This window comes from Clupea harengus, chromosome 18, assembly GCF_900700415.2.
Source record: "Clupea harengus chromosome 18, Ch_v2.0.2, whole genome shotgun sequence".
Lineage (NCBI taxonomy): Eukaryota > Metazoa > Chordata > Actinopteri > Clupeiformes > Clupeidae > Clupea > Clupea harengus.
In genome coordinates this window covers 13,467,310-13,494,679 of record NC_045169.1, presented here as the reverse complement: position 1 = coordinate 13,494,679, position 27,370 = coordinate 13,467,310, and the positions used below count along the sequence as shown (strand labels likewise).

The window sequence follows — 27,370 nt, the reverse complement described above, 5'->3', positions numbered from 1 at the left end:
TGAACTACGTGGCCCTGGACTTCACAGCACACAGGCCAAGAGCAGGTGGACAGCACGGCAATGCAGAGAAGGGCACTGTATACTCCCCTCTCAGACACACAAATGCACGCACACACACAAACACACAAACACACACACACACACATAAGCCGTCCTGAGTAGGATGAAAAGCCAGCAACACAGAGACAGACACTGTATACTCCCCTCTCAGACCCCCCCCCCCACACACACACACACACACATACACACATACACACATACTCTCACACACACAAACACACACACACACACACACACACCATCCTGAGCGAGAAGTATGACAGCAGACCACCACAAAGTAAAGAGATACCTTATACTCCTCAGAAACCCTTTTATAACTGCGCCTGTTAAAACATTTATGAGTGAATGTGTAAAATGTGCCGACATGAATAAAGATGTGATTACACAGACACCTCTTCTTATCTTGGATTATCTCCACCTAAGGTGAGAAAAGAACAGAAAAGTAAGAAGTTACCGCCATAGTCATGGGTTTTTGTGTGTTATGACGTGAGGTCTTTGTGTTCCATTTCCTGTTGTAAAGAGACCAAGCAGCCACAGAAGGACACAAAAACATTTCAAACAACAAGCTGAAAGGCCACACGCAAACCACAACCACAGTGACAGAGATAGAGAGAGATGAACACACACACACGCGGACATACATGCACACTCACACGCACACACACACACACACACACACACACACACACACACACACACACACACACACACACACACACACACACACACACACACACAAACATACATACATGCACACACACATACACACACACACAGAGAAACATACATGCACACACACACACACACACACACACACACACACATACACACACACACACATACACACACACATACACACACACACATACACACACACATACACATACACGCAGTCATACATGCACACACACACACAAATACAGACACACAAACACACACACGCACACACACACACATACAGCCTGTGGGCAACAAACAGGAGCCACAGACTGACCAGTACTGACTCTCCCTCACATCCCTCTCCTTCACTCGCTCTCCCTCTCTTTCCTTCACTCGCTCTCTCTCTCTCTCTCACATCCCTCTCCTTCACTCTCTCTCTCTTTCTCAAATCCCTCTCCTTCACTCTCTCTTTCTCTCTCTCTTCTCCCCCTTTACTCTCTATGTTTGTGTGTAACACTCATCACACAAACACAAACAGCCTGTGGGAAACAAACCCCTTGTCACCACAACAGCTAATGCTAACTGGCTAAAGCTAACCCTCTGAAGCCTGACCCCTGACCACTGGCTCATACAGGCCTGAGGCGAGGGGCAGGGCCAGCGGAGATGGCATCATACATCACTTCCTGTGTGTGTGAGAGCGGAGGAGAGAGAAGAGTCTGGTGCTGGTGCTGCAGGGCTAACACTCCCTCACACACACCTCATCACTAACACCAGGAGTGTGTTTCTCACAGTCATAGAAAGTGAGATTTCTGTTAGAAAAGTCTATTCCTCGCTGTCTTAAAATAGCTCAGCATGCTCAACTGCCCCATATCCTGTCAACAAATAACTTGTCACAAATAAACACGTGTCTCTCGCATGCGTGGGCTGATGAGTGTCATTTACCCCTCTGTTCAAGCATGCTGCATTTCACATCAGCACAGGTTTACTTCATGGAGTCTGTTAACATAGACACATAGACCAGCGACAGTGGAGGCCACTTTAGCGTGTGGGAAGTGTGTCTGTGGATTTAGGTCTTGGTTGGTCTGCAGTGGAAAATTACTGTGGTTTGTGTTCTGGTCTCCAATGCCTCTTGCACACACACACACACACCACCACACACACACACACACACACACACAAAACACTCAACAATAAGGCATCAATGCATTCAGCTGAACACAAACACACACAAGGTTGTTAGCCTTTTTAAGAATCCATCAATCAATCATATGTCTACATGAATGTCATTTTAATGCACTTTGTTAATACAATGTATTTCCACTATTTATATGATGAAACTTAAATATCTTGTGTCTTTACCTTTACCCTATGCTCTGATCATTTGCACCCATCGTCAGGAAAGGTAAACCCTGCCCCTGGATAAGGGTGTGACTGTGTGTGTGGGTGTGTGTGTGCGTGTGCGTGTGTGGGCGTGCGTGTGTGTGCGTGCGTGTGTGTGTGTGTGTGTGTGTGCATGTGTGTGTGTGTGTGTGTGTGTGTGGTGGACAAAGGGCTTCACCTGGGTCCTCAGCACCAGTATCTTGTGCAGGTTGTGGGGGACCATAGAGTCACTGTCATCATGTCATCATGTAGTTTCTTAGGAAACCTCACACACTGATAAGAGATGGGCCCAAAAGCTCCACCCCCATCTCCCCTCTCCAGCGCCCCCAATAGGCCAGAGGTGGAGTTGTGTTTCTGATGTGTGGCAGCAAGTAACATGGGAGTCATGTGAGGCAGGAAGAGACAGGAAGTGGGGGAGGAGCAGACTGACTGAGAGACAGTAGCACCTCAGTGCAAAACACAAAAGAAAAAAGAAAAAAAAATACAAAATAAGAAACTTGCAGAAGTGCAGATACAAACTTGTATGTGTGTTTTCTTTCTGCTTTTCTGTTTTGCACTTCAGGGCTGCAAGTGTTTGGATGTTGCATGTGCACGTCAGGACCACAGCTTTTTGTTTTTGTTTCTATGCTGCATCTGCACTTCAGGGCTGCAAGTTTTGGTTTTCAAAAAAACTGAGAGTTGGAATCAGTGAAAACAGTACACCAAATATTGGAAGCACAATGTATTTGATATCTTGTTCATAATACAAATTGGACTGAACCAGAACACAGTAATTCTGAACAGTGTATAGCAGTGAAATACAACAGCATCAATGCAACTTTTTGTATAGCTTTGGTGTTATAGCAAAATATAAGACACACGTATATGTGCTTTCTCTGTGGAGGGTCCTTCTTCTCTTCTCCCTCTCGTTGAAGCTTAGAGCTGCGTGCTACACGCATGAGTCCTGAAAAACAGCAACACAGGAAACTGATCAAAAGATGGAACTAAGAGACTAGAGAATGCTGTAGCTAGGAGATGATAGAATGGTGTAGCTAAGAGATGAGAGGATGCTGTAGCTAGGAGACAAGAGGATGCTGGGATGGGAGGATTCTGAGATGGGAGGATTCTTTAAGTAAAAGATGGGAGGATGCTGTAAGTAAGAGATGGGAGGATACTATAAGTAAGAGATGCGAGGATGCTGTAGCTAGGAGATGGGAGGATGCTGTAGCTAGGAAATGTGACGATGCTTTAGCTAGGAGATGGGAGGATGCTGTAAGTAAGACATGAGAGAATGCTGTAGCAAGGAGACAAGAGAATGATTTCGCTAGGAGACGAGAGAATGCTGTAGCTAGGAGACGAGAGAATGGTGTACCTAAGAGACGATAGGATGCTGTAGCTAGGACACGAAAGGATACTGTAGCGACAAGGCGAGAGAATGCTGGTGTTACAGTTGTTTTGTGTTTTTCATAGACAGTAATACAGATATGGATATCTAGGACACTAGGAAGTACTAGGAAATGTGCATTAAGAATTTTCAAAGTCTTCCAGACCAAAAGATCAATTAACCTGCTGTGTGATCTATATGAAGTCTGCCAGACAAATCTGTGGCAGCTTTCTGTCAACACCATCAACATCATAGGAAGATGTAAAGCACTACGAGCAACTACGACAAATATTAATGATAAAGGTAACATTCCAATGATGATACTCTCTTTGAACAGCCATTTTGAAAGCTAGTTAAAGTAGAACAGAGCCAGCCAGTCAGTCAGGGAGCCAGGCAGCCAAACACATAATCCCTCACTGGGCTAATCCGACTCACCTGCTCAGGTGGAGACGCTGTAAGATTACCAGGGTCTGAATGGGGAAACAAGAGAAGATGAGTTTGGATTATTTGCATCAAAGCCGCAGTATGGAGATCTCTGAAAGTCTCTGAGACTAACTAGGTAACAGCCAGCAGCCTTGCCTTGCAAGAACCAACAACAGCACAACTGGCACTGACAGAAGCTAGCTTGCTTGCTAACTAATGTATTTCAGCGATATATTTGCGAGACATTGTACCATATAAACAGTTCCTGCAAACTACACAGTGATTAGTGTGGAAATGACAAATAGGTTTATCTGCCCTTCACATGACTGTATCCACAGAGTTTAAGAATTTAGAAAGAGTTTTGACTGGTTTAGGACTTAGAACCTAAAACCCAAACCTGTGTTCTGTGTTCTGAGTGCAGCTCTGCATTTGATCAGGATCACGATGAAAAACGCCAGACCGAGAACAGCACTGAGAACCCTAAGAACCAGAATGACAGCTTCACACGCCCCACTGCAGAACTGCCCTGCAGGAACACAAAACACACTCATGCAGCTACACACACCCCACCGCAGAACTGCCTTGCAGGAACACAAAACACACTCATGTAGCTACACTCACCCCACTGCAGAACTGCCCTGCAGGAACACAAAACACACTCATGCAGCTACACTCACCCCACTGCAGAACTGCCCTGCAGGAACACAAAACACACTCATGCAGCTGCAGTGGATAAAATATGAGATTTCAGACGAGGACTTTCAAATGTAAACGCAACACAGATACAATTACATGAAACAAATCTAAAACCAAATCAAATCAAATACAATCATTTCAAACACTACTTTACGTAAAATTGAATTTTAGTATGTTTAAATGGAGCATTGGTATCTACATTTATGAAGATTATTGAACATTATTAGGACATAATTGAATGTGTTGAATGACACAACACACACATACCGTCCTCTACTGTCTCTGAGGGCTTGGGCTCGGGCTCAACCTCATCTACAGAAGCTGGAGCAGAAACACACAGTATGAGGGAGGGACACACACAACTCAGATTGATTTCTATCACTGAATCCAAACTCCTAGATATACGCAAACACACACACACACGCACACACACACACACACACACACACACTCACACACGCACAGACACACACACACACAGACACTCACACTCAGACACACAAACACACACACACACACACACAAACACACACACTCAGACACACACACACACTCACACTCACACTCAAATACACACACACACTCTCACACACACAGATACAGAAAAAGAAAGATGGTGATAGAAAGATAGGTGATGATTACCTGTGATGGTTAAGTATGTTGCGTTGTGATAGATCATGTGGTCCCCTGGCTGCGTCCCACAGTAGTAAAGCCCAGAGTCAGACACATTCACATCTCTAATCTTTAACGTAGAGGTCGTGGGATGGGAGGGAGTAAAGGAGAGTGATGTGAGAGAGAGAGAGAGAGAGAGAGTACAGGAGAGGGATGTATGTGTGTGTGTGAGAGATAGTAAAGGAGAGGGATGTGTGTGTGTGTGTGTGTGTGTGAGGGAGGGAGAGTAAAGGAGAGGGATGTGTGTGAGAGAGTAAAGGAGAGGGATGTGTGTGAGAAAGAGAGGTAATCATAGTGTCAGTACTGGTCAGTCTGTGGCTCCTGTGATTGAGGATGAGAGATACAGGGCCTTCAGTGTTTATGCCCCCTACTGACAGGAACAGGAACTACACACACACACCTCACAGTCCCAGAGCTCCTACTGTAAGATTCAGTCTGCTATTATCAACCGTAATAACCTGGACTTTTTAGGGCATTAAACCACATACTAGTCCTACTGGGTCATGCTGTTGAAGAGTGTGTGTGCTTCTGTTTACACATTTGTGCGTATATCTGTTTATCTGCTTGTGTGTGTATGTATGTATATTTGTCTGTGAGTGTGAGTGTGAGAGTGTGTCTTGTATGTCCGTGTGTGTGTATCTCTCTCTATCTCTGTCTCTGTGGTTGTGGTTTGCATGTGGCCTTTCAGCTTGTTGTTTGAAATTTTCTTGTGTCCTTCTGTGGCTGCTTGGTCTCTTTACAACAGGAAATGGAACACAAAGACCTCAGGCCAAAATACAACTCATAAAACTAGACCAACTCACACCAAACTAGATCAACAAACCCATGACTATGGCGGTAACCTCTTTCTTTTCTGTTCTTTTCTCACCCTAGGTGGAGATACTCCAAGAGAAGGAGAGGTGTCTGTGTAATCACATCTTTATTCTTGTCAGCACATTTTACACATTCAGTCATAAATGTTCTAACAGGAGCAGTTATAAAAGGGTTTCTGAGGAGTATAAGGTATCTCTTTCCTTTGTGGTGGTCTGCTGTCATACTTCTCTACTCAGTATGGTTAGTGTGTGTGTGTGTGTGTGTGTGTGTGTGTGTATGTGTGTATGTGTGTGTGTGTGTGTGGTTGTGTGTGTGTGTGTGTGTCTGAGAGGGGAGTATACAGTGCCCTTCTCGGCATTGCCGTGCTGTCCTCCTGCTCTGGACCTGTGTGCTGTGAAGTCCAGGGTCACGTAGTTCACAGCCTCAGGGTCCTAAAGAGGCATGGATGGAGAGGTGCACATCAGACACGTGCATGTGTATGTATGTGTGTGTGTGTGTGTGTGTGTGTATGTGTGTGTGTTTGTGTGTGTATGTGTGTGTATTTGTATGTGTGTGAGAGGGGAGTATACAGTGTCTGTCTCTGTGCTGCTGGCTTTTCATCCTACCCAGGACGGTTTATGTGTGTGTGTGTGTGGGGGGGGGCTCTCTGTCTGAGAGAGGACTATACAGTGCCCTTCTCTGCATTGCCGTGCTGTCCTCCTGCTCTGGGCCTGTGTGCTGTGAAGTCCAGGGCCACGTAGTTCACAGCCTCAGGGTCCTAAAGAGGCAGGGATGGATTACCGAACGGGCCTACCGGGCCCAGGCCCAGGGGCCTATGAGCTCAGGGGGCCCTTTAGCCAGAGCCTCTGCGTGAAGTCACTGTTATGTATCTCTTATTTGTGGTTGTATTTGGTAATTTGCTGTTGGCTTTAAATGAGTGTACCTGCGCTGTGTTAGAAAATGTGTATGTGCGCCAGGGGCGTAACTATAGACAGTGCAGCCAGCGCGGTTGCACTGGGGCCCGTAGGGAGGAGGGTTCGTAGGTAAAGTAGGCACTGCATAATAATATTTCTCGTACAAGTGACTGCCAGAGTGTCGCTATGTATGTATGACTATGGCCAACGATGAATTATTCTTGAACATTTCAGAGCACCTTATACTATATATGCTGTCGAAATGGCAAACTTGTCTCTGTCATGGTTTCATCATTTTTGGGGGAAAATCGTCAGTAGCAATCTATAACATAATTATATGCGTATCCTACATAAAATATAGAAACCCGATTCAATTAAATCTATAATTTATTATTACCTTTGTTATTTTTGTCATATACAGATATGCAATGATGATTGCTGGGTAATATGTATCTTGTTGTCCAATGTCAAGTCTCTATTTGATCATGTGACAAGACGATACGATATAGCTAGTTTAGGCGCAAACTCTGAACGTCAAGACCGACAAACTGACTGAGCACAGCCAAAGGCACAGTACACCTGAAAGCCGAACGCCGCCTTTCAAACATAAAAGTGGTGATGCATGATTTGCTTTTTTAGTGGACCTCTCCTGCCACATGCTGCCCCTCAGGTAGGTCTCAATAAGTTTCAAATTGGAAAAGGATCACTTGGCTGTTGCCCTGTCACATGTAATGTCAGAAACAATAGCAGGGCAGTGCACACCTCACCGAAGGTGGATGTTACGGAGGTAGGAGTTGTGCAGGAAACATTATTGCTATGTCCCTGTTGTAGTAGTGGTCAGCCAGACGTTTAGCCTTGCCATATAGCTTATCATCGCCAGTGAGCTGATGACCACTACAACAGGGACATAGCATTAACGTTTCCTGCACAACTGCTATCATTCAAGCTGCCGTGCCCCTATTTAACAGGTTGTTATAATTAAGGAGCCAGGTCGCCGCCGAGCAGCAGTTTCATTGTGTATGTGTTTTTCAGATGTGGGTTAAGCTGCTGTGTGTCCCACTGTACCAAATAATGCCTTTCATCATGTTTTTAAGAACGCAAAATGTTTCTTCGCTAAGGGGGGCTGGGGGGCCTTTTACATGTCCAGGCCCAGGGGCCCATGGTTTCATAATCCGTCCATGTAAAGAGGCATGGATGGAGAGGAGCACATCCGACACGTGCAGAGATCAGAGATGAACAGACTAAACCTCACCAAACTGACCCCAAAGGTTACATGCAGAGAGATCAGAGATAAACAGACTAAACCTCATCAAACAAGGCATCTAAAAAAGCATCAACATTTCATCCTCTTGTCATTAAGGTAAAACTCTAAACCGACACATCTTAACTTTCTCTAAACCCAGTTTAACTCCAGGTCCATGTCCATATCAGGATCATCTTATGAATACTCTTATTTATATTTCTGAAATAAATAATAATATATAATATAATATAAAGTAAATAGAAATATATTTTAGAGAGCTGTACCTCTTCAGGATGAATGATCGGGCTAATGTGCTGTGGTGGTCACATTTGCAGCCACTGGAAAAAATTAACCATACATAGTGTGTGTGTGTGTGTGTGTATATCTTTATGTGCGTGTGTGTGTGTGTGCATACGTGTGAGTGTAGTGTGTGCATATGTGTATGTTTGCATGTGTGTGTGTGTGTGTGTGTGTGTGTGTGTGTGTGTGTGTGTGCGTGTAGTACTCACATGTTCTGTTTAGCATCAGTGTGAGAATGACGACCAGACTGACAGTCAGAGCAGACACCAGCAGAGGCAGCAGGAGAGGACGGGACTCTGGAGAGAACAGAGACAGACAGGATGTGTGTGATACACACACACACAGATACGCACACACACTCATGCACACACACACACACACACACTCATGCACACACTCATGCACACACACACAAACTCTTGCACACACACATATACATGGATCGGGCCGAATGTTTCTGTCCGAGCCCAACCCGCGTCCGACAGAGTAGTGCCCGAGCCCGGCCCGGGCCCAACAGCCATTCAAATATTTTGTCCGAACCCGACCCGAGCCCGACGGAATGTCTCAACTGTTCATACTAATGACACATTTACGTACGTTTTTTATGAATAGCCTGCCTTTATTAAACTCGGGCATCAACAGATAAATGCACTCGCTCACACAAACAAGCGCTGTTAAACGCACAAGCGCGCACAAGAAGGCATAATTTAGAAATATTTTAAGTGGCACAAAACACACACAGCATTTAGTTTGCGGAGCAGAGACGCTCACCAGGCTATCACGCATAAAACTTTTCCTAGGCAATATTTGTTAACTTAGCCAACACTGGTTTTGAATATAGGGTACCACTCGTGCGAAGGAATTATTATTATTATTATTATTTTTATTATTATTAACCTAGGCAATTTAGAATGATGCAGGTTTTTTTGCTCTGAAAGTTGGCTATAATGAAAGTTTTTTTGTATCATCGCGATGCAAATGCCATGTGTGTATAATAATATTCTGAAATAAAGTTCATGGTTGTGAAATAAATGCTTTCATATGTTTATGATTGTGTAATCAATTCATTGGGATGTGCATGTGGGCTATAGTGGTTCACGTTGCTGTGCTCACAATTTCGGAACAGCAAGCTGCCGGACTAATGAGTTTTGTGTTGTCGGGGTATAGGGCTACAATAACTTTGGTATCTGGACAAATTAGCATATTTTCGGAATACCGAGTTTTCGGAATACTGGGCTTTCGGAACATTGACATGGCACCCGTTATGAAACTATCTACGTAGTCCAACCATCAAGGTTTAATCCATGTTGTTGTGGAGAAAGAGGATGGCATCATTCATATTTCATTAAAACTTCACACTTCTTACATTGGACATATCCAACAGCCTAATTAGAATCTGCATCGACTACTTAGTAGAAATATCTCCATACAGTAGATTTCCCTTCGTTTTAAACTGTCCAGATGACAGTTTCTTTTTAACTTCCTCCATGATGCCAGTTTGCCGCCTGTAATCGCGTTGTCACAGCTAGGACATAAATAAATTCCCGCCACGGGAAGAAGGCTGTTATCCTAAATGTGATTTATTTTATTCTCAAAAACGAACTTCTGCATCATGTAAAGCAGACACGTTAACTTCACTATTTATTAAGATATTTTAAATATGGAATGTTCAATGCCTTATCGCGCTGATGTGTCCGAGTCCGACCTGAGCCAGATTATAATTTCTAAATATTTGTCCGAACCCCGCCCGAACCGTCGGGTCCCGTCGGGTATCCAACCTCTAACATACACCCACACACACATAAGGGGACGATATATGTATTTCAATATAGTTAACACTGTGTCAGTGTAGTTCCATAGAGTTAACACTGCATCAGTGTAGTTCCATAGAGTTAGGTACCTGGAGGGTATTCACGTGTCCCGTTGCCAGTGTCTCTGGCAGCAGGTGATTGACAGCTGTGTGGCTGCTGTAGTCTGACCCTGTGGGAATACTTGATGCTTCTTCTTCAATTTAACCGTTTCAATTAATTTGCTGTAATTTAAGCATTAAGGATGCAGAGTAAATGTCCACCTTTAACAGTCATCAAAGTCCCGTTAGTGAACTCCATACTGCCCGAGTCAATGAGGACACAGCAGTAAAGAGCAGAATCAGACGGCTGTACATCCCTGATGTTTAGATGAAACACCCCAGCTGCAGGTTGCACATCAAACCAAGTAGATCCCTCAAACTCTGGGTGCATTTCTGGTTGTCCATATTTGTACCTGGTGGCTACAGGCTGTGGCTTGTGTCCTGCAGTCAGTTTGAGCCAGTACAGCAGGACGTATCTTTCTGAATGAAAGCAACTCAGAGTAACATTCTCCCCCTGGTGAAGCACCAGAGCAGAGTCTGTCTGACGAAGCGCCCCAGCTTGGGTCTCCCCTACAGGGAGGAAAGAAAAGAACTTAGAATGTACAAACCCAACCATTAGGTCTCCCCGTGAAACTTGACACAGGAAGGCCACTTCTTTACTCTTAATTTGTAAAAATTAAGAACCCCCCCATCATTCCTCTTCTGGAATGCCTGCTCAGCTGGGTGAAGTCTCCAAGGCTCTCACCTGTGTGTGTGTGTTCCCCCATGATGTGGGTAGTGTGTGTGTGTGTGTGTGTGTGTGTGTGTGTGTGTGTGTGCGTGTGTGTGTGTGTGTGCGTGTGTGTGTGTGTGTGTCCATCGTCACACTCACCAATGCTAAAGAGCAGGGGCAGAATCAGAGGAAGGGCCTGCTGTGGTGTCATGATGCTCAGTCTGCTTCAGACAGCAGATGAGGGCTGAGGGCTGAGGCGCCTCCTTTAAGTTCTCTTCTAGTTGCTACTGGCAACGTCAGCGGGAAGTCAAAGTACCATAGAGGTAGGTCACTTATTGGGCTCAGTTCTTCCTGTGTGTGTGAGAGAGTGAGTGAGTCAGTGTACTCTCAGTGGATCTATACGTAATCTGTCTTGGATTTATCCTGGGTCTAAATGTAATCTGGTATGGATTTTGTTTTTAACTGCTAGGTTAGGTCAAACCTATCAAAATTGGTCAAATCTGGAAGACGTCATTAAAACAGCATAAAACATGGCTTCCAAATGAGCCCAACACCACTTACAGCACAATAATATACAACGATTTAAGATGCATCGTGAAATGCACAAAACAACGCCTTTTTTCTATTGTCAAAGTTTTTCGGCCTTCAGACAATTTTATTGTTTTGCTGCTATATAAATTAAATTGAAGTAAAGTGAATTGTGCAGAGTGAAAAGCTGCATTGTGGTCATTTGAATGCTGTGTGTTGATAACAAAATGTGAGGGTATATGGACCATCAAAAAGAGAGTTATCAGAAGGAGAAGCCAGGTGTAGGCAGGTGTAGCTAGGGATGGGTATCGTTTGGTTTTTATCCGATACATAACCGATACTTTTAAAACGATACCGGTGCCTAAACGGTGCCGGAACCGATACTTTTATAAAAAAAATGAATGACGATTGACGACATTTAAGAAAGGCTTTTTTTATTGCCAAGGCAATTTTTTTTTTTTCAAATTGAACAATATATTAACTGTTTAAAGTATATTATAAATATAAATACATACAAAACACTTGGATTCAAACTACAGCTTCAAACTTTTTAACTTCAAACTATGAACATTATATTAACTGTAAACAACAGTTTATAGTATACTTAAATAAATATAAATAAATACAAAAAACAGCTTCAAACTTCTTTTGGAGTTTGGAGTCAAAAATGTATTATTTTGTTTGCATTTATTTCATGAAATTTCACCATTTTATGATTTGTTTATACCTATCTTTTCTATCTTGTTTATAGTTAATCTTGTTACTTGAACACACTGAGTACGAGAAAATGTGTACTGCCCCTTTAAGAGACTACCGTAGGTAGTTTAGCTGTCATCTCCGTATATTTTTCAGTCTTCGGTTGCTGATCTGCCGTTGACTCTTGCCTTCTCGCCCCTCTTTTCACGCAATTGTTTTGTTGCATTTGCTGCAAGTCGCGATGTTTGAATATTTTTGTGCGAAATACAGCCACACTTTTGACCGTTTAGCTTTCGGTATTTTCTCTGTTAAAAGGTTGATGGCTAGTTCTGTTTGTGCTTGCTCTGTGAAATGCTGCATGCTCTTCACTGTCATAAGACTGTTGCTATGAAAACACCAATGAGCGTGAGCGACACAGGACACCGTTTACATTGGGAGCTGGGGCAGTTTTACATGTGCCCCGCGGAATCTGCCTAGCAACCGTTTTCAATTGGCTCAGGCACCGAAATGAAGCACCGAAATCTGCGTTGCATTTCGGTCCGGGTAGGTACCGGTTGTATTGGAACCGGTTCCATATTGGTACCGGTTCTCGGTACCCAACCCTAGGTGTAGCCAGGTGTAGTAGGTGTAGCCAGGTGTAGCTGTAGTAGGTGTGCATATTCATAACTTCACATAGGTGTGGAATTACATCCAAACCATTTTAAGGCCACGAAAAAAACTTCTAAATACATATACTGTATATGTAATTTTCTGTCTTTAAGGGTTTAATTAATGCCAGGTGAGGAACTTTAATATTGTCAGTCGTGATCGGATCGGTGTGTGTTGGTTTCTTCCAGACTTTCACACTACAAGAGGCTGAAGAAAATATTATATGCTGTTCTGAAGAGGACGCCTATACTCTTTTTTCAAATTCCTAAACCGCTGCCTATAAAATTCCGGAACCTGCTCGTAAGCCCGCAGCACTGCCTCCTTCACTCGCTGGTAGCACTTTCGGTCGGTCACAGGCAGGGCAACAAACGCATCCTGCGCTCTCCCAGGAAGAACAGTCTGGAGCAACAGGGTACGCTCTGAGTCGTTCCAACCCCGCTCCTCGGCAATGCCCTCGAACAGTGGAAAAAAAATGTCTGGATCACGGTCATTGAATTTTGGCAGAAACCTGACCATACTTGATAACGTCTCTATTCCACCCCCCTTCGATGACCTAGAGGAGTCTCCAGTTCTACCCTCCTGCAACTTCCCTTCGTCTACTAACCTTAACCTCTCTATCTCTACAACCCGATCATTATCTCCCCGTCTCTCGTTTATTTTTAATTTTTCGAATTCAAATTCCCGTTCCTTCACCCTTTCTTCCCGATCTTTATCTCTCTCCGCGTTTTGCATTTTTAGTAGTTCCATCTGTTGCTCAAAACTGAGGTAATTTCTCCGCGCAGGTGAACCTGACTCTGAGCGTGTTGGAGTCGAAGCTGCTGTGGGATTTAAAGGATAGGAGCGTGCCACTATTATGGACCTCTCTACTAAACCCTTCCTCAATCCCTCTTTTAACTCCTGTTTCCTAAGGTCTTTCGGCAACGTTTCGTTGAACTTATAACGTTCTGCCACTTCCCGCAACTGATTCTTCGTGAGCCCCTCCAAATACCCCTCTGTCGGAGACTCGAAAAACTCTGCCATCGCTTCCATTTCCAATGCCTACTTCCCCCCTGCAACCGATCTGGCCCAGGTCTACCAATGCCTTCTCCCTGATCGTGTTCTTTACCCGGTGGCTCAGACGCAACCGTGCACACCCGGTAATTAAGCACAGGTGTATCACCACCCACTTACAAAAATCCAACCGACTAGAGCTTCCCCGCATCTATCCCCAAAACACAGTCCTCGCTATTTCCAACCTATAATCTTCAGTGTGTCCACCTGCAATTGAGCTGCTAACCAACTCCAGTGCGTCCGACACACCCACGAAAAACAACAAACTCTTACAAGCACGGCCAAAACAACAAAAAGCGGTAAGCGCTATTAACCTGCGCAGGGGTTTGCGTACGCTCAGTAGGTACTCACCTACTATTACCACCCAGTTACCACTACACCTGTACCCAATTTTCCCCAGCCTGCACAGCGTGTCTGTTGCAGCGAGAGCCAACAGCTGCAATCACTTCGAAAAGTGACTTCCCTCCTCCACAGCAACCCAACGAAAACAATAAAAGTTTAATTTTTCACTTACCAATTTCCGCGTGTGTCTCCCCCAATTTGCAATACCCTTCCTGCTGCACCGGCAGTTTTATGCCCGTCAGCATCAAAGGCCAATATCCCGATCTATAAAATCAATACAGCTTTACCACCACTGTTCCCCAATGAGTGGATGAAAAAGTTGTTTATCCAGATTCCCGGAAAAAAATCTCGGCGAGCCCCCACGTGTTACGTGCCAGCTCAAGGCACGAAACAAGAAGGGGAGGCCACGCAGAATTTAGGATAATAATAATAATATATTTATTAAAGTTTTACAAGGTTATATAGTTATCTAATAATTATAGCAAACGTGTGGTGAAGATCAGTGTTATGAAGAGAAACAAAAGATGTAATGTACAGTCAGGTAAATGATAATATAAACAAACAACGACGACGACGACGACGACGACGATAATCCACAACCAACGACACTCCACAACCAACGACACTCCACAACCAACGACACTCCAAAACCAACGACACTCCAAAACCAATCTCTATCCAAATCCGACGACCAACGCTCCACGACTGCCATCTGATCAGGGCTTTTGTAGCCCAACCAATCATGTGTTACACCTGTCCTACACCTGCTTCCCATTATCTGCTGAGGAAACAGAGACAGAACAGGCATGCAAAATATCCTGGGGCGGGGCCTAGACCCGCCAGGGTCGTAACAGTGTGCATGTATGTTTGTGTGCGTGTGCGTGTGTGTGTGTGTGTGTGCATGGAGAGGTGCACATCAGACACGTGCAAAGATCAGAGATAAACAGACTAAACCTCACCAAACTGACACCAAAGGTTACATGCAGAGAGATCATAGAATATGTGTGCATGTATGTTTGTGTGTGTGTACATGTATGGATGTGTATGTGTGTATGTAGGTTTGTGTGTCTGTGCATGTACGTGTATGTTTGTGTGTGTGTGTACATGTATGTTCGTGTTTGTGTGTGTATATGTATGTATGTGTGCATGTATGTTTGTGTGTATGTACATGTATGATGTGCATGTGTGTATGTAGGTTTGTGTGTCTGTGCATGTACGTGTATGTTTGTGTTTGTGTGTGTGTGTACATGTACGTTCGTGTTTGTGTGTGTATATGTATGTTTGTGTGCATGTATGTTTGTATGTGCGTGCGTGTGTGTGTGTGTGTGTTTATGTGTGAGTGCATGTATGTTTCTGTGTGTGTGTTTTGTGTGTGTGCCTGTATGTTTGTGCGTAAGTGTATGTTTGTGTGTGTGTGTGTGTGTGTGTACATGTATGTTCGTGTTTGTGTGTGTATATGAATGTTTGTGTGCATGTATGTTTGTGTGCGTGTGCGTGTGTGTGTGTGTGTGCATGCGTGCATGAAGTCCAGGGCCACGTAGTTCACAGCCTCAGGGTCCTAAAGAGGCATGGATGGAGAGGTGCACATCAGACACGTGCAGAGATCAGAGATAAACAGACTAAACCTCACCAAACTGACACCAAAGGTTACATGCAGAGAGATCATAGATAAACAGACTAAACCTCACCAAACCAACGCATCTAAAAAAGCATCAACATTTTATCCTCTTGTCCTAAGGTAAAACCCTAAACCAACACATTTTAACTTTCTCTAAAATCATTTTAACTCCAGGTCCATGTCCACATCAGGATCATCTCACGAATATTCACTATAATATGTTCCTAATATGCTTCTTGGTTGTACCTTTTCAGGATCATCCCATAAAAACGGTCTATAGAAATATATTTCTGAAATAAAAAATAATATACAATACAATAAAGATTTGTACCTCTTCAGGATGAATGATTGGGCTGATGTGCTGTGGTGATATCACCTCTGCAGCAACTGGAAAAAATGAACCATATACACTTTGCTGTGCATCTGTAAAGGAGTGTGTGTGCGTGTGCGTGTGTGTATGTCTGCTGTGCATCTACAACCCCAAATCAGAAAAAGTTGGCACGGTATGGAAAATGCAAATAAAAAAAGAAAGCAGTGAATTATAAATTTACCTTGACTTGTATTTCATTGCAGACAGTATGAACACAAGATATTTAATGTTTTGTCTGGTAAACTTCATTTGATTTGTAAATATACATTCATTCCTGCCATTCAGGCCTGCAACACATTCCAAAAAAAGTTTAGGCAATGTAGGGGTAGTAAGATTAGATTTTAGATTAGATTCAACTTTATTGTCATTGCACAGAGTACAGGTACTGAGGCAACAAAATGCAGTTTAGCATCCAACCAGAAGTGCAAAATAGCAAAAAATGCAGCGTATGTGCATATGTAAAGTGTAATAAGTGAATAAATAGATATGTACAGTAAGAAATAGATATGCAATATGAACAGTAATTGGGACAAGAATAGCAGCAATTGAAGTTAGAAGTGTAGGTATACTGAGTATATGTAAAGTGCAGGTGTAAGTATTAGTGGTGGTAATAAGTGAAATGAAGTGAAAGAGGTATTAGTAATATTATATTTAAGAGGTATTGTATGGTATGATTAATACAGTAATAAGTGGTAAAAAAACATTCTGGTGCAAATGTTCAGTGGCTGGAGGAGGGTGTGGCAGTCAAGCCAGGGTGGAGGAGGGAAGTACAGTGCAAATGTTCAGTGGCTGGAGGAGGGTGTGTGGCAGTCAAGCCAGGGTGGAGGGGGGAAGTACAGTCACTGGGGGAGATGTGTGTGGGGGTGGGGGGCTATCCCCATGGTGCAGGGTTCAGTAGAGTGACAGCCGCAGGGATGAAGCTGTTCCTGAACCTGCTGGTCCGGGAACGGAGCACCCTGTAGCGCCTCCCAGAGGGGAGGAGGGCAAACAGTCTGTGGCTGGGGTGAGAGCTGTCCTTTTCGATGCTGCGTGCCCTCCGCAGACATCTCTTGCTCTGGACAGCCTCAATGGTGGGGAGTGAGGAACCGGTGATGCATTGGGCAGTTTTCACCACCCTCTACAGTGATTTACGGTCCGCGACAGAGCAGCTGCCATACCATACTGAGATGCACTTTGTAAGGATGCTCTCTATGGTACAGCGGTAGAAATTCTCTAGAATCTGAGGAGACAGATGGGCCTTCCTCAGTCTCCTCAGGAAGGATCCCTGGTGTGCTTTCTTTACCAGGGATGAGGTGTTGAGGGTCCAAGAGAGGTCCTCGGAGATGTGGACACCCAGGAACTTGAAGCTGGCGACACGCTCAACCTCCATCCCGTTGATATGGATGGGGATCTGTAGGCCGACTCATCGTTGTCACTGATGAGGCCAATCACCGTTGTGTCGTCTGCAAACTTGACAATGGTATTAGAACCATGTACAGCAAACCTTTGTCAAGCACTACAATATGTAGTTACATCCACAAATGCCTGTTAAAACTTTACTGAAGCCTTATGTTAACTGTGTCCAGAAGTGCCGTCGAGGCATCCGGGATGCATTTACATTAAATTACATTTAGTCATTGATAGGTGAAAATTCACCCTAGTTACCTCAGGACTCCGGAGCTGCATATAAGTATATTTATTAGACAAATAACAATTGCAATTGGGCTCCCTCACAAAACAAGTATGAAAGTGAAGCAATGATAAACACATCGCACAAGGTTTATATAGACAGAAGTTTAGCGTTCAGCGAGATAACCACGTGGTGGATTTCTGATATCCGAGGCAAGGATGGAAGTTTTGCAAGGTCGGAAGAAGCACAGTTCGAACCTTCTTATCACTTCTGGTCTAAACATGCTCTTGTACATGTGCAGACTAAGTGGCACCTAATATTCTAAGTTACACACACGCAGAAACACAGAAAAGCCATGTTCCTGCTTACATAAGTACATGATTCATATAAGGTAATTAATAATACAAGGCACTTGATTATTATATTCTTAAGTCATTAACAGTGTTTGGAAATTATCTCCATCAGTCATTTAGCAGACGCTTTTATCCAAAGCGACGTACAAGGGAGAGGACAATCAAGTTACGAGCCATAGAAACCTAGTGTAACAATAGATACTATTTTACATAAGTTAAGTCCAACAACAAGTCCAAAAGGCAAAGGTAACCTACACTTCTGTGATGGCACCATTAATGCTGAAAAGTACTTCAAGACGACATCCTTTCTAAGGAAGCCCATGCATATTTCAACAAGACAATGCAAAACCACATTCTGCACACATTTCAAAGGCATGGCTGAGGAAGAAGGGTGGGTGGGTGCTGGACTGGCCTGCCTGCAGTCCTGACTTGTCCCCAATAGAGAATGTGTGGCGCATTTTGAAATTAAGTGTTTATTTTGAAAAAACAATACATTTCATGAGGTAAAACATCAAATAATGTGCTGTTGTATTGTTTTCAATGTAATACAGGTCAAAGAGAATTTACAAATCACTGTTTTCAGTTTTAATTTAACATACCGTCCCAACTTTCTCTGATTTGGGTTTGTATAAGGGAGTGAGTGTGTGTGCATGTGTGTATGTCTGCTGTGCATCTGTGAGTGTGTGTGTATTGGCAGAGGTACACACAAATATAAATAAGACTGTAGAGAGTGTGTGTGCGTGTGTGTGTGTGTGTGTGTGTGTGTTTGTGTTTGTGTGTTTGTTTGTTGCTTTGTTGGCAAGTCGATTGTGAACAGGTATGAAGCAAATGCACACATATGCATAAATGAATAATTATTTATATTATATTATATTAAATAATATATTCACACATGCAGTATATCCGTGGAAAACAAAAATATATGTTTTTTATGTGTGTGTATATTGTATGTTAGAAATCATGTTAGATGATCGTCATCATCATTATTATAGTAAACATCATCATCATCATCATCTGCTACCACCTTCCTCCTTTTAATTACTATTAAATCATCATCTTGATTATCATCATCATCCTTATTATAGTCATCATCATCATCACCATCATCATCATCATTATAGTCATCATCATCATCATCACCATCATTATAGTCATCATCATCATCAACATCATCATCATTATAGTCATCACCACCACCATCATCATCACCAACATCATGATCATCATCATCTGCTACCACCTTCATTATTAAATCATCATCTTGATTATCATGATCATCATCACTCTTATTATAGTTATCATCACCACCATCATCATCATCATCCCCCAATCAGGTGAGTACCTCAGCACAGAGGGTCATGTGAACTGCTTTCAACTCTTGTCCTGGTAGCGGATTGGGGAATAGAGAGTGTGTGTGTATAGTTTGTGTGTCTCTCTCCGCTGTGTGTCTCTCTGACCTGCAATCAGCTGCACTGTGGCGTAGCTCACACCATCACCATCCTGCTGACACACACACCACAAGGCCATACAGTTAAACACACACACACACACACACACACACACAGTGTTGCGTCTGAACGCGTTCATTGAACGAAAGTTCATGAACTCGTTCATAATTTTGGTGAACGTGAACGGAATGTACTGTATTACTGCCTGGTGAACGATACTGTGAACGCGTTCATTCTGGTGTCTGTGAACGGCCAGATTTCTAGAGACTTCCAGGCGAAAAACACCCCGTTAACAGTCCTGTATCCAGGGTTGCCCAACCAGTCAATCGCTGCGTGTGCTTTCTTCTACTGTCTATGCCTGGCAAATGTGAGAGCGCCGAAGTTGCATAGAGGCCGAGAGCTGTATTGCAGACAGATAGAGATTTCAATCTGGCAACGGCAGCCACCAGTGTCTCACCGCCGCATGCGTCATCAAAACAAAAAGCAGCATGGAGACGACAAATTATAAAGAAAAATTATAGCTCGCAACATATTGAAAAAAAGAACTGAACTAGTTCATTTTTTGGAGCTGTGAACTTAGTTAAAAATGTTGAACTGTTGAACTGAACTAGTTCATTTTGAAATTTGTGAACTATGAACTGAACTAGTTCATGTAGAAACACTGCACACACACAAGTGTATTTACATGCACACACACACAAACAAACACACACACACACACATGTATTTACACACACACACACAAATACAGTACACAATGCGTCCTAACCTATGGAGACATGTACCCACACATCCATGCACAAATTTAAATGAAAACACAGCTCACATATGAAAACAATACCTCTTAAATATAATATTACTAATACCTCTTTCACTTCATCTCACTTATTACCACCACTAATACTTACACCTGCACTTTACATATACTTATCATACTTACACTTCTAACTTCAATTGCTGCTATTCTTGTTCCAATTACTGTTCATATTGCATATCCATTTCTTACTGTTCATATTGCATATCTATTTCTTACTGTACATATCTATTTATTCACTTATTACACTTTACATATGCACATACTCTGCACTTTTTGCTATTTTGCACTTCTGGTTGGATGCTAAACTGCATTTCTTTGCCTCAGTACTTGTACTCTGTGCAATGACAATAAAGTTGAATCTAATCTAATCTAATATGAAAACACAGCTCATCGTGAGAACCACACGGCACGGCAGTCACTTCATCTTACCTGTCCTCTACCTGCTGAAGAGGCCTCAGACACTGGGACGAGAGTCTGAGACGTGTTACACAGAGAGACACCTGAGGATGGACATGACAGAAGAGCATCAAGCTGCGTGTGATGTGTCATAGCATACAGTAGTGTTCTTGTTATGTCTTCGGTCCTAGTTGCGTTAAAACAGATATCCTGATTAAGTTTTCCGAAAATAATTGTGACGAGTTCTTAGTTCTTAAGGAATTCGAATTTGTTATAAGGTCAATAACTCAAGTCACCTGCATCAGGTTTAGTATGTGGTGTAAAAAGCCATCTCCTTTACAGTCTGAATTTAAAGCTGAAATTGGCAGAAATGTCCTCAATGAAAGCTGTGGACTGCACCTTTAATACGATCGTGGACTGCGCCTTTAAGGCTGTGTGAATGAGATCGTGGACTGCACCTTTAAGGCTGTGTGAATAATACTGTAGGATCAGATGAGGTTCTAATCATAAGTGGTCTGACCTGAGTGGCTGGCTGACTGTGACTTCTTCACCCTCAAACAGAAGGCCACATTCACCAGCAGACTCATCAGTAGGACTGTGGCCAGCGATGAGACAATGAGGAGCACCATGATTGGCTCAGGCCGGTCATCTGAATATGCGGTGACAACACAGGTAAGAAAAACAACACAGGTTAGAAACATCCTGTTTATCCCCAATAAACCAGGGTTAGGTCTGCCCCACCCACTCTGAGGGCAGAATGCCCCAACCCCTCAGAGACCTGTGCTAGCTGTGCTGTGTTAGCATGCTGAGGATAGCAATGCTGTGTTAGCATGCTGAGGATAGCTGTGCTGTGTTAGCATGATGAGGATAGCTGTGCTGTGTTAGCATGATGAGGATAGCTGTGCTGTGTTAGCATGATGAGGATAGCTGTGCTGTGTTAGCATGCTGAGCTTAGCTCAAAACTTCACATATTTGCTGTTTTGTGTACCTTGAACGTGCACACGAGTCCCGTTCCCAAACACTATGTGCCCACAGGCAGCCACAGCGCAGTAGTATGTATGCGCATCAGAATGGCTGAGGTTCCTCCTGGGTAGCTGGTGCACACAGCTGTGTGTGTGTGTGGTATCCTCAGGACACGGGTCACACACACACCTGTCTCCATGGCTGTACACCACTCCTTGATGGGACTCTCCTGAAGCGAGTCGGAACCAGAACACCCTGGGCTCCTCTGCACAGCTCCCGGAGTGGACACTGCATGTCAGGGTCACGTTGCCCCCTGAGGGGACTGACACCGAGTCCAGCTGCTCAATGACCGCATGGCGGCTGGAGTCCTCGCCTGAGATAAGCAGACCATGGGGAAGGTTAGTGAAAGTCCTCGCCCGAGATACGCAGACCTTGGAGAACGTTAGTGTTAGTCCTCGCCCGAGATAAGCAGACCATGGAGAACGTTAGTATTATTCCTCGCCTGAGATAAGCAGACCATGGAGAATGTTAGTTAGTTAGTTATTGATTGCGTAAGTATTCACCCCCCCAGGTCAGTATTTAGCAGATGCCCTTTTTGCAGCAAATAAAGCCTAAAGCCAGTATGATAGGTCTCTATCGGCCTAAAGCCAGTGTGGTAGGCATTCAAATGCTTTTTTTTGTGAGGATTCAGGCTCTCCTGTATGCATTTACCCCCCCCCCCCCCCCTTCCTGTTATGAACAACGCCCCTCCTTCACAAGTAGTCTCCCATCTGACTGACTGGTATGAATGCCAACACCTTCCTACTGTCAGGTAATAAACTCCAAAATCCTGACTACGTCTTCCGGTTCATTCTTCAGCAGTTTGGGGTGCTCATCAGATTCCATCATTGTTGTGTTTGTTTGTTTGTTTGTGTATGCCAGTTTGTTTACACTAAATGTGAATTAAACACATTTAATGAAAGGAAAATTACCAACACAATATGTTTGAGTATCAATATGGTACTTAACACTTAGATTTCCAATCTTACCAAAGCAACTTAGAAGCACAGTAGTAATGTGATCCCTTTCCAAGCAGTTAGTTAAGAAATTAGACTATTCAGTCATGGATCACTTTCTTTGACCGACTTTCTCAACACTGTGTGCCAGACAAAGCCTCTAAGATGTTAGCTACGTCATGAATAGCTGCCTGGGAATTAAACACATCAAGCCCCACTCATCTTACGAGACAGACATGTCTTACCTCTGACGAATAAAACAGTTCCTTCTCCAAAGGTCACGTCAGCATAAACCACCGTACCGCAGTAGTAGGTTGCTGAGTCTGTAGTTTGTGTTTGGGAGATTGTCAGATTAAAGCTGTTATGTCCACCTTTCGCTTCAAATCGAGCGCTCTTAAAGTCATTTTGGTAGGTTGTTGTTGAAGTGTAATATGATGCTATGGACACAAGCCTCTCTCCAAAAGCCTGTCTTGTCCAGAAGACACCAGACTGTATTGCCTGGTGATGCAAACAGGTGAGATGAACATCGTCGCCAGCCTTTGCCGAGATGATGGAGGGTGTCTGCGTGATCTTGTCCTGGGTGAGAGATCCACCTGAGAAATAAAAGATTATATAACTAACAAGACACATGTACTCTGCCATTATCATTTTATGGTATTACATATGTACATAACTTTATGGTATTACTTTTGTACATAACTTTGGTACTACTTATGTACATAACTTCATGATATTATTTTTTGTCATTTGTACATAATTTATCTGAATAGGGATGATGCTAAGCTAGGCTAATGACAAGGCTAAGTTTGGCTTAAAATTAGGCTTTTCCCATGAAAGTGAAACAACATACAGACAATGTAAAACAGAAAATAATGATTTATCATTATTTATAATATAATGAATAATGATAATAATTGCAAACTACATTAGACCTTTTTCAATCTGATGACACATATGCACATGCAGTATGCTTTATGTAAGAATACTCACATGCTATGGCAGAGGCCACCAATATGTGTGAAGTGTATTCAGCTTTATATAATATATCAGGTTTGTTTCTGTGTAAAGTATAATATCATTATAAATACACACTCACCGTGGAAAAAATCACTGATGCGTCAGAAGTGCGTGTGCATTTACTGGTACATTTTAAATTAGGTTTGTAATATTGATAACAGAAGAAATTCCAGTAGACGTAAGATGTAAATCAGGTTTGTTTCTGTATCAAGTATAATATCACTATAAATACTCACTCACCGTGGCAAAAATCACTAGTGTGTCAGAAGTGTGTGTGCGTGTGTGTTTACCAGTACATTTTAAATGAGATTTGTAAGTGATAGAACAGTAGAAACGCCAGCAGAATAGACTGTGATTTGTGTGAAGTGTGTGTGTGTGTGTTTAGATGTAAGTTCAGGTTTGTTTGTGTGTAAGGTGGATAAGAATGATAAGAGTACTCACATGCAGTAGAGATGAAAAGCAGAGCTCCCCATACTTGGGCCATGTTCTCTCTTCTGAGCCGAAAGCCAAAGTGTTGACTGCCGCCTCTTCATCTCCCACCCAGCAGGACAGAGGAGACGTCAGGGAGAACGCTTCCTCAAAGCGACAGAAGGGGGCCAACTATAGTGTGTAAGCGATCAGGAAAGACTGGAACACATGCTCCAAGTAATTCACACATGCGCCAAGCAAGCATTTTATTCAGTAAACTAGATATTACCGTTTTCTGTTGCTTATTGTTGCTGTGTTCATCACATCATCTACATCCACACGTGGCTCTGATGCACACGACCTGTTTTCAAAATGAAGCTGAGCGCTCTTTGACATGGTTAGTCCAGTCACAAACACAATGTGCACTTTGTACAGTTAAGAAAGCTTTTCTGATTTAGAAGGAAAGTTGCCTTGTGGTCACAGTGGAAAAACACCCTCAAGCTGTGTAACAACACTTTCCTGCTTACTGGTTTCCACAAGCACATATGCCCCCCACACACGCACACGCATCCGCACACCTATGTAGGTCACATGTCCCCTTCACAGGACATGCTGTGGTGAATCAACTTGTTTTGCACAGCTGCCTGTTCATGAGACGACTGCTAAGCAAAGCTGTGACTTAAAGCAAACCTAGTTCCCAGGAGGCCAGTGCTGACGGCCTAACCCTGATACCTTCACACACACGCAGAGAGGACCTGCGCACTGACCTGTTCTCCCCATACTCAGAGAGGACCTGATAGAGACCTGCGCACTGACCTGTTCCCCTCATATAAACTAAGCCCATACCCAAAGAGGACCTGATAATTACCCACTATTTTGTGAGTGAATGGCAGGTATCCGATATTTCTTAATAATCAAATACATATATTTCACGTGTATTGTTACAGAGATTTTCAAAGTCATTTAGACCAGTGGTTCTCAAAGTGGGGGGCGCGAACACTCTCCAGGGGGGGCGCGATGTCACAGACGGAGAAAAAAAAAACTACCGCCGACCTGTCACTAGTTAGTGAAAGCTCTCTCAGTGGCTAAATGCAAGGGGCTGGACTGACCCAAACAAATCAAATACGGTTTTGCTCCTGATCCACCAATCAAAACGGAGTTTTATCATTTGAACGCGAGTTGCACCTAAGTTTCCGATTATAAAAAAAAAACGCAGGCATTGGTAAGCATTCACCCTGAGACGACACTCTGCAGAGTTTGTTCAATTTCTCTTGTTTCCTGTATCATTCAGATATTCATTGCTTTATAAACAGTCTTTTTAAAGACTCACTCTTTCCTTAGTAATACCTTACTGCGCTTGCAGTAGGTCTATTCGTAGCCTATTCTAAGGAGTAATTTGCTCCACAGTCTTTTGAAAAAGCTCGTAGCCCGAGAGCTAGCCTAGCTAGCTACCTTCTTCCAACTGTAGCTAGCCCTTTTCTCCTTAACACCTACCTTTTCATTTTTGTATCATCCACCGTGTTGCAACAAATAAAACACCAGCACTTGAATACTATTTTGTGCTGTCCCTGTCTACATTGTGTACAGTTAGTTTTGTTAGGAAGCATTGCCTAGCACAGCCTTATCCTTATTCGTGTCGTTCACAACCACACATACAAGAACACGACGTTGAAATTAGAACTTTATTAACAGCAAACTATAGACACGTTTCTGATTCGTAAAAGTCAGAAAGAGAAGCCTGTGGACTTCTTTAAACATGAACGTGATGGCCTCCAGCAACAACGAACCACCATCTCCAAGCAGTGTCTGGAGGCATCCAATGTAGTTGCTCATAGAATTGCTAAGCTTGGCCAACAACATACAATTGCCGAAACACTAATTTTGCCGGCCGCGCAAGACGTGTAGAATAGGAGCTAAACTCAGCGCAATACCTATGTCAAATGACATTGTATCACGCCGAATATCAGAAATCAGTCTGGGTCCTATTTCAAAGAGGACTACCGTTCATTAGCCTAAGTTCGTGATCCATTTCTCTGCTCAGCAGACGAGCTGTCAATAGACATGAAACAGCAGCTGAAGAGTGACAGTAGACTTAAGCATCTCCCCTATTTCGTCATTCTGGATAGCAATGATCAGCTTTGCGACATAGCCTTAAAAATGCCCCTCTTTTCCGCGTCGACATATTTGTGCCAGGCAGGCTTTTCAAGACTGACTGCGCTCAAAACGTAATACCGCAACCGCACACAGATCGAGGATGACCTGAGGATATGTTTGTCAAACATTGCCCCAAGATTTGAGAACCTTTGCAGTGCAAAGCAGGCTCATGTCTCACATTGACAGACCTGTAGGATTTTTTTTGTAAAGATCACAAGAGGCCCATAATAATAACAGTATCCAAATGATAGCAATAATAACACTAATTATTATTATGATAATAATACAATAATAATAATTGGTCGATAATCATTAATTATAATAATAATAACGTAATGATGGTGATTATAATGAATAGCCTACTAATAGGCCTACTATTACTGATAATAATAATAACAATAATAATAATAATAATAATAATAAATAGTTATAATAATTGTCTGTATGGGCCTAACAATAGCCTAACATTGACATGTCAGGCCTATCAATAACAATATGCTATCTATCTATCTATCTATCTATATATGGTGGTGTAGTTGAGGGTGGTGGCGGCGGGCCGCGGGCCGTGCGCTGGGGGGCCCCCAACTACCCCTAACCAGCTTTGGGGGGGCCCAGCTTGCAAAAGTTTGAGAACCCCTGATTTAGACCTAATTTTGACGAAGCCTGGCTTCCGCTAAGAGCCGCCACTGAGTAACACAGCCCACTTTACCGTAGGCCTACATTAAAACCAAAAAATGTTCTAGCCAGATAAAAATCGATATTAAAAAAAAAAAAACATAAAATGATTAAACGGACCTTGAAACGCTTTGTGGACTATGTTTCCTCACGCGTCTCCTCACTGGAAACCCGGACTTCACGCTCCCCTTAACTGCAGGTGACAGAGAGTAAATAACG

The 27,370-nt window shown here is 43.2% G+C and overlaps 1 protein-coding gene and 1 long non-coding RNA gene across 4 annotated transcripts; both read right to left on the bottom strand.

The window, feature by feature from the left end:
* Positions 1 to 2,840: 2,840 nt before the first annotated feature.
* On the bottom strand, positions 2,841 to 5,338 carry LOC116224677. The gene is made up of 5 exons (XR_004165687.1): positions 5,225 to 5,338; positions 4,850 to 4,903; positions 4,284 to 4,580; positions 3,899 to 3,933; positions 2,841 to 3,043 (listed from the first exon to the last, which is right to left on the bottom strand). It is a non-coding gene; the product is annotated as an uncharacterized LOC116224677 (long non-coding RNA).
* Positions 5,339 to 18,807: 13,469 nt separating this feature from the next.
* On the bottom strand, positions 18,808 to 27,363 carry LOC105892686. 3 transcript variants are annotated; one of them, XM_031585209.2, is made up of 7 exons: positions 27,272 to 27,363; positions 24,356 to 24,541; positions 23,143 to 23,490; positions 21,928 to 22,275; positions 21,460 to 21,588; positions 20,973 to 21,043; positions 18,808 to 19,781 (listed from the first exon to the last, which is right to left on the bottom strand). In XM_031585209.2, exons 2-7 carry the CDS (start codon positions 24,396 to 24,398, stop codon positions 19,650 to 19,652), a joined length of 1,071 nt encoding a protein of 356 aa, XP_031441069.1. In that variant the 5' UTR covers positions 24,399 to 24,541; positions 27,272 to 27,363; the 3' UTR covers positions 18,808 to 19,649. The 3 variants fall into 3 exon arrangements, with proteins under 3 accessions (XP_031441069.1, XP_042566370.1, XP_031441068.1); XM_042710436.1 differs by having other exon boundaries at positions 18,808 to 19,778; XM_031585208.2 differs by lacking the exon at positions 27,272 to 27,363 and adding an exon at positions 24,612 to 25,286 and having other exon boundaries at positions 24,356 to 24,514.
* Between the last annotated feature and the right edge of the window lie 7 nt (positions 27,364 to 27,370).